This window comes from Drosophila sechellia, chromosome 3R, assembly GCF_004382195.2.
Source record: "Drosophila sechellia strain sech25 chromosome 3R, ASM438219v1, whole genome shotgun sequence".
In the NCBI taxonomy this organism is placed as follows: Eukaryota; Metazoa; Arthropoda; class Insecta; order Diptera; family Drosophilidae; genus Drosophila; species Drosophila sechellia.
Genome location: NC_045952.1, coordinates 9,264,008 through 9,270,007, shown reverse-complemented (window position 1 = coordinate 9,270,007; position 6,000 = coordinate 9,264,008). Strand labels below are relative to the sequence as shown.

Genomic DNA, 6,000 nt, shown 5'->3' with positions numbered 1-6,000 from the left:
TTATTCGCATTGGCATTTCTTACTTCCACCCCAAACTGTGACGACTACTGTGTCCTTTGTCCTGCTACGAGTTATTTTTTTCTTCCTTTGACTGACATATTTCATACAATTGCTTGGCATTGTGTTGATTTTCCATGGCTGTTAAATTGATGGATTGCTGTGCGACTTTTGACACCACACACAATTGCAATTCCCCCTGCTGTTGCAGTTGCCATGGAGGAAACTCCTTAAGGATCTCCGTGGAAATTCTTAAGCAAGCATGCATAATGCCAGTGACGTCTGCCACTAGTCCTTTGGATCCTGTGACTGACATTTACTACTTTTTTGGGGATTTTTAGGAGACATTTTTATGGATATCATATTCGGTTTGCGCTAAAGAGGAACGTATGCAGGATTTGGGGGATAAATCTGTCAATCCAAATTAAGAAATCCGTCTAGGTTCCGATTTCAAAGCGATGGAATTGACATTATGGTATGTAATTAAACAAAGTAATTAAAACAAAGTAATATTCTTTATTTCTTTTAATAAAAAATAGCTGGTTATTTAGATTTTATTGACAAACGTGAATAGTTTAAATAGAATTTAAATACTTTATATAAACCAAGTTATATAGTCTATAGTTTTTCAGGTTCAGTGGCAACGTTAGAGTAGTTTATTTTTATTGGGCTTCTTAAATAACATCTGGCAATCCTCAAGCGATCCCTTTATTCTAAGATGCACTTGTTTCACTTGAAACCAAGAAAGAGGCAAACACAAATGTATCTATTACCCCCGAGAAGTTGCGAGTATCTCCGAGAATCAGCTGACGCACAGAGATGTGGCGAGACATAGAGTGGGGCAGAGAGGTAGTCGGAGTCCAGAAAGCGGACGCAGCCACTTGAGAAATCCACCTGCACGACTGGAAACGATCTGCGATCTCCGGCGATATACCACACCATACCACCATACAAGCCTCATACCCCTCCGATCTGGATCTGCTGAGTTGCCTGCAGTTTTAATTTTGGTTGCGTGGTTCTTCAGTTGGCGCTGCTTTAGCTGCTGTTTCTACTCGAGCAAACTGCAGATTACCCAAGTTGAGCCCTTAAGTGTGTTCCATATCAGGTTTATCATTCGCTGTCATTGTCGTCGTGGCTCCGAGACAAGCATACGCTTCACTGACCCAACGACCGAACGGATTAAATATATCATTTTGGTTTCCTCTTTAATGAAAGGGTTGAGCTGAATTCAGTTCGCTTCGATGGCCAGTTGGCTCGGCTAACACCTGAAAATTGCAGCTTACCGAAAAATAAATATAAAACGGAAACTTTGTTTCGGGGACAACGCACATTAAACACTAAATATGCTTTATGAAGAAAGGCATGGCATGAATATGGCCAAGGGGTTGGTAATATAACCGAGCGTAATGATTGATATTGAGGAAGTTTTCTTGCGGTTATATTACAAAATATCCTTTTTGGCGGGGGCTACACTGTAAGCAATAGTTTGTGTATTGAAAAAACTCAAAAATATAATAGAATCATTTTGAGAAAATCATATTTTAATTTATTCTGCTAATCAGAAATATTATAAATATGTATATATTTTATAAAATATCAAATGGACATAATAAATAGTAATTAAAGGGAAAAGTTCAAATATATTCCTTCAAGTAGGAAATAAGATCGCTCAACTAATAGTACATTTTTATACAAATTCATCTTATACTAAAAACGTATAGAACATTCTCGCTGTTTAGCTTTATTCTTTTGTGTTGCGAGTCCTGGGCTAATAAAGTCCTTAGCAAAAATGTTAACAATTAAGAAAAAGGAGGAAGCATCACAAGGTGTTCTTAAAAGAAACTCACAGTAGGCTGCAAAAAACAAAAAATAAAAAAAAAAATAAAATTTAGAAACAAAATATATTAAAAATATTTTCGAAATGAGGATTACTTGGCAAACTTTTCCTAAATTACTAATTGTGTTGCCATTGCTGCATTTTTATCTTGCTCACTGTGTTAAGGCAGAATCAGAAGACCTCAAGCGTCGCAAAGAATCGGGTAGGCTAAATAACTATTTTTAAATTAATTAAAATGTTAAATCAAAGTGATTGCTGTGTCAGAGCAACCTAATGCGCAGAATGTGAACATCGCCTGGATGATGAAGCAGGGGAAGTTGGGGAAGACATAAAGGACACCCTATACGGAAGCTTGTTCCCGAGGAAGTAAATGCAAACAAATTACCCCAAGCCAGAAACTTATCGACAAGCGTGGCTCGTCTGGCTGAAACGGAAGCAGAAAGTCAAGGTGCAAAACCAAAAATCATTACACCTGTTCACGAACACAGCTCGCCGGGAAAGATGTGAGTGTAGAAAGCGTAGAAATCGAATGGACAGCGAAGAAGTAATGCGAGGCACGCCAAGTTGAAAATTTAACGCTCGTAGTTCATCCGCAAGGGTTGAAGAAGTTCCTCTCGGGGTTGGGGTTTTATTGTTTTGTATTTTTGGATATAGTTTTTTTCGGGGAAAACTGGTCACGGTTCATGCTCACCGCTTTCTGTTGCGTGTGGCAGGCGACACAAATGCGAAGCAAACTAAATTTAACTGTCTTGATATCAGAAATTAATAAACTTAATGAGCGTCCAGCGACGGATAGACATCTGCAACAGGTGTTGCAGCTGCATTTGCTCGCCTTGGAAAAGGATTTGCACGAAATTGCATTTTAATTGTGTTTTTTATTTTATTTCATTTTTGACCACTCGATATTATTCACTGATGGTAGTTGGCATTAGCACTTCTTTAGCAGCTGCCTTTCTCGAGATCGGAGAAAGGTGTCTTAAGAACGGGTTCTCTTCGTAGGTACTAATTAAATATGTTCAGAGCGTTTTTTATAATTTATTATCTATTCATCAACGTTTAAAGCACAAGAAAAGGGTTGAAATTAGACTTTTGTGGCAGATGCAAAGGCAGCTGAAAGAGTTTCCTATGTTAATATATACAATTAAAATAAAACAGTGTGAGAAACTGATACTCACACCTTTGTTTTAAATGCGCTTTTGAATTTTGTAATAAACGTTTTATATACTAAATTTTAAAGTTTATTTTTAAACGCAAACATATGCCTTTTAGTGTATGCTCATTCCATACGAAGCCGAATTACTTCGTTTCGGATAATATAGTTAATTGAGATGGTTTAATGCGTTTAATTTATTGTAATCCTTTGGTGTATACTTGCTTCCCTAAACTAGAAGTAAATATAATTTGCATTAATACATATTATTTTGGTTAGCTATGTTAGCAGGTTCAGCTGACAAGAACAGCTCCATTTTCTCATGGGAAGGTAAGCGGAGATCCTTTAAGATATCCACCCCTTTATAGCTTAAGTATATAATTTGTACGCCTTATCAGCCGCAAACTCGTATTCCCCGCTTTTATCAACTTCATTACGCAATGCTCGCATAATTATCTACCGGGGGGAAACTCACTCAGCAACAAAAGCCTTAAGCCACAAACCTCCATTTTCGATTCGAAAAGGGTAAAATTATGGCATTCGGATATTACTTAATCATACATTTGACTGGTCGCCTTATGCGGAGCACCTTGCACCCATCATGGGGGAAATTGAAATGACAGTTGAGTTTATGACGCCGCGGAGGGGCAGTTGAGATGAGAATACGAATGCGTATTTTTGGCAATGCATCAGTTGCAATTGCAAGTGACAGCACCAGCAGATGATGTGGGTAGGGGGATGGGGAACGGATCTGGACGATGACAACCTGCAACTGTCAAAATGTCCGACAGTGGCAAAAACTGTCAGCGAATGGCGGCGGCAGGGCGAATGTGACGCCATATAAAATCCATAAATTATGAAAGCTGAAGGGCGGACAGTGGAGTCCACCTCCCGGTGTCGGTGGCATCGGCCGTTGCATAATGTATTCTAAGGATGCCAAAAAGGAGTGAAGACAAACCGGTTGCAACTCCATCAGATTACGTCCTTAGGGACTCACTCGATTGCCTGTATTTGGCGTTGATTGATTTAGCTAGTGGCAAAAAACACTGTGGCTGCCTTTTGCCTCCTCTTTCTTAATGAATTAATTAATGAAGGCCATAATTAAATTTGCACTTTGTTATGCTGCCTGCTTTTGCATGTGCTAATTTATGAGTTTTTAATTATTTTTGCAATTAATGTTGTTTCTTGCACCAGCAATATAATTATTTCCTGGCAACAGGATCAACAGGATATGCTGCTCATTTGTCAGCTGAGAAGCGTTAAATCGAGACCCCAAAAAACGCTTCCTTCATCAGAGGAGGGGTAGAAAAAACGAAAGACTCAGGCAACGAACTTGCTTTCAGTTTGGGGCGCCAAAATTTAATATTTTTCATGTTCCTTTTTTGCAGCTGCGTCTCCTCTGTTTTTTGGGTAGTAATTAAAAAGCGTTGTTTTTTCAGATACTCGGCAATAGAGCACCGGCTCCGGCTTCAAGTGCATTGTTCCAATTTCCAACTACCATAATGGAAAACTGTCATTCGAAAACTCAATTGTTTGGAAATGCTTTTCGTGCAGGTACTCCCGTTTTGGTGCGTAGATCTTTTCTCTTCGCCTCCATTACCAATTTTTTTGGGGGTGAAAACAACAGAGATCTTCTTTCCACTATGGTTTTTGTGCGATGTTGCTTTGCTGCAGGTGGACAGCTCAAAATGTTCTCAGGCCGTAGTGAATGGCTCTTGTTTAGTACAGTTATAAAACAGTTTTAGATTTTCCTCTCTTCTGTTTCTTTTTGCGAAACGTGGGAACTTAATTCTGCAACAATATTCAAAGTTGATGAATAGGTCTTAGCACCGAATAAAAACAAGGCAAAGCTGGAACTATCGATGAACAAGGTTTAGTTGCGGCAATAAAAATTTTATCGGGCCTAAAGACATAGGCTTTTACGAAGAAAGAGATTTCAGTTTCTAATTATATACGAAGACAATAATATTATTAAGATAATATACTTCGGCACTTAAAATGTTTACTTAGCAAAAATGCTTTAAGAAAACTAACACAATCTGCAAATGTATATTCGAAAGTATTTCTGCATATTCTCACAATTTGTAATGTTTCCCTTTTATTTTCAGACACTAATTTCCATTTTCTTACACCAACATCTCCCATTCACTCTTTCTTTCGATGTACAAATATTTATGTTATGCATTAAATGGAATATTTTCTGTTTGCTCACCTCACTTTCCTAGCAATTTCACTGTCCATAAATATATTTTCAGCTCCGGCAGCTGCTGTCCAATTTCCTATCTGCAATCTGCAATCAAATGACTCGACAACTTTGCAGAAACATTTCTTAGGATTTCTGTTTTCCTTTCCAGCGTTAGCTTAATTGGTTGCAAATTAACTAATTAGTTAATTAAGACTTGATTACAATGCGAGTGGCAAGGGCAAGATCTGTATTCCTCCAGTTTAGGGTTAGTAACCTGATTTGGGCATTTATGAAACCATTTTCAAATTGAAATTACCACGATCGCTCACGAATTTCCGTAATTTCGACTAAAATGAGCAAAGCAAAAAAAAAAAACGGAAGACGCAATGTAAAAACAAAGCGGCTATAACCATACGAAAATTAAGCCAAAAATTTGAAAACAATGAGCTTGAACAACTTAATTGAGATGTTAGGGCCGCTAGCCCTCCTTGAGCTGGCTTCTTGTCATCGTTAAAGACTTAATTTATTTATTATCCCCAGATTTTTACTGCTCCATTGTTTTTCGTTTATTCCGAGAGGGGGGCTGGACACAAGAATAATAAAATATTAAACGGCCACCGCAGCAGCCGAAAAAAGAAAACCAAAGCCTTAAGCAGAAACCGCTGAAAGAACCGGCTTTGGCTAATTAGGAGCTTCGGGGAAAATATATGTAACACCGAAATCCAACTCGCGTATGTTTTTATGGATGCTCATCTCTGTGCATGTTTCTGTTGTCTCCTCGTCGTTAACCCCCTTCCCATCCACAACTCTTGGTTTTATGATGTCGAGAGA

General features: G+C 38.3%; 1 protein-coding gene across 1 annotated transcript; it reads left to right on the top strand.

Annotated features, from left to right (window-relative positions):
- The first annotated feature begins 1,918 nt into the window (after positions 1 to 1,918).
- On the top strand, positions 1,919 to 2,891 carry LOC116801566. Its single transcript, XM_032721983.1, has 2 exons — positions 1,919 to 2,036; positions 2,099 to 2,891. Exons 1-2 carry the CDS (start codon positions 1,919 to 1,921, stop codon positions 2,164 to 2,166), a joined length of 186 nt encoding a protein of 61 aa, XP_032577874.1. The 3' UTR covers positions 2,167 to 2,891.
- The last annotated feature ends 3,109 nt before the right edge of the window (positions 2,892 to 6,000 follow it).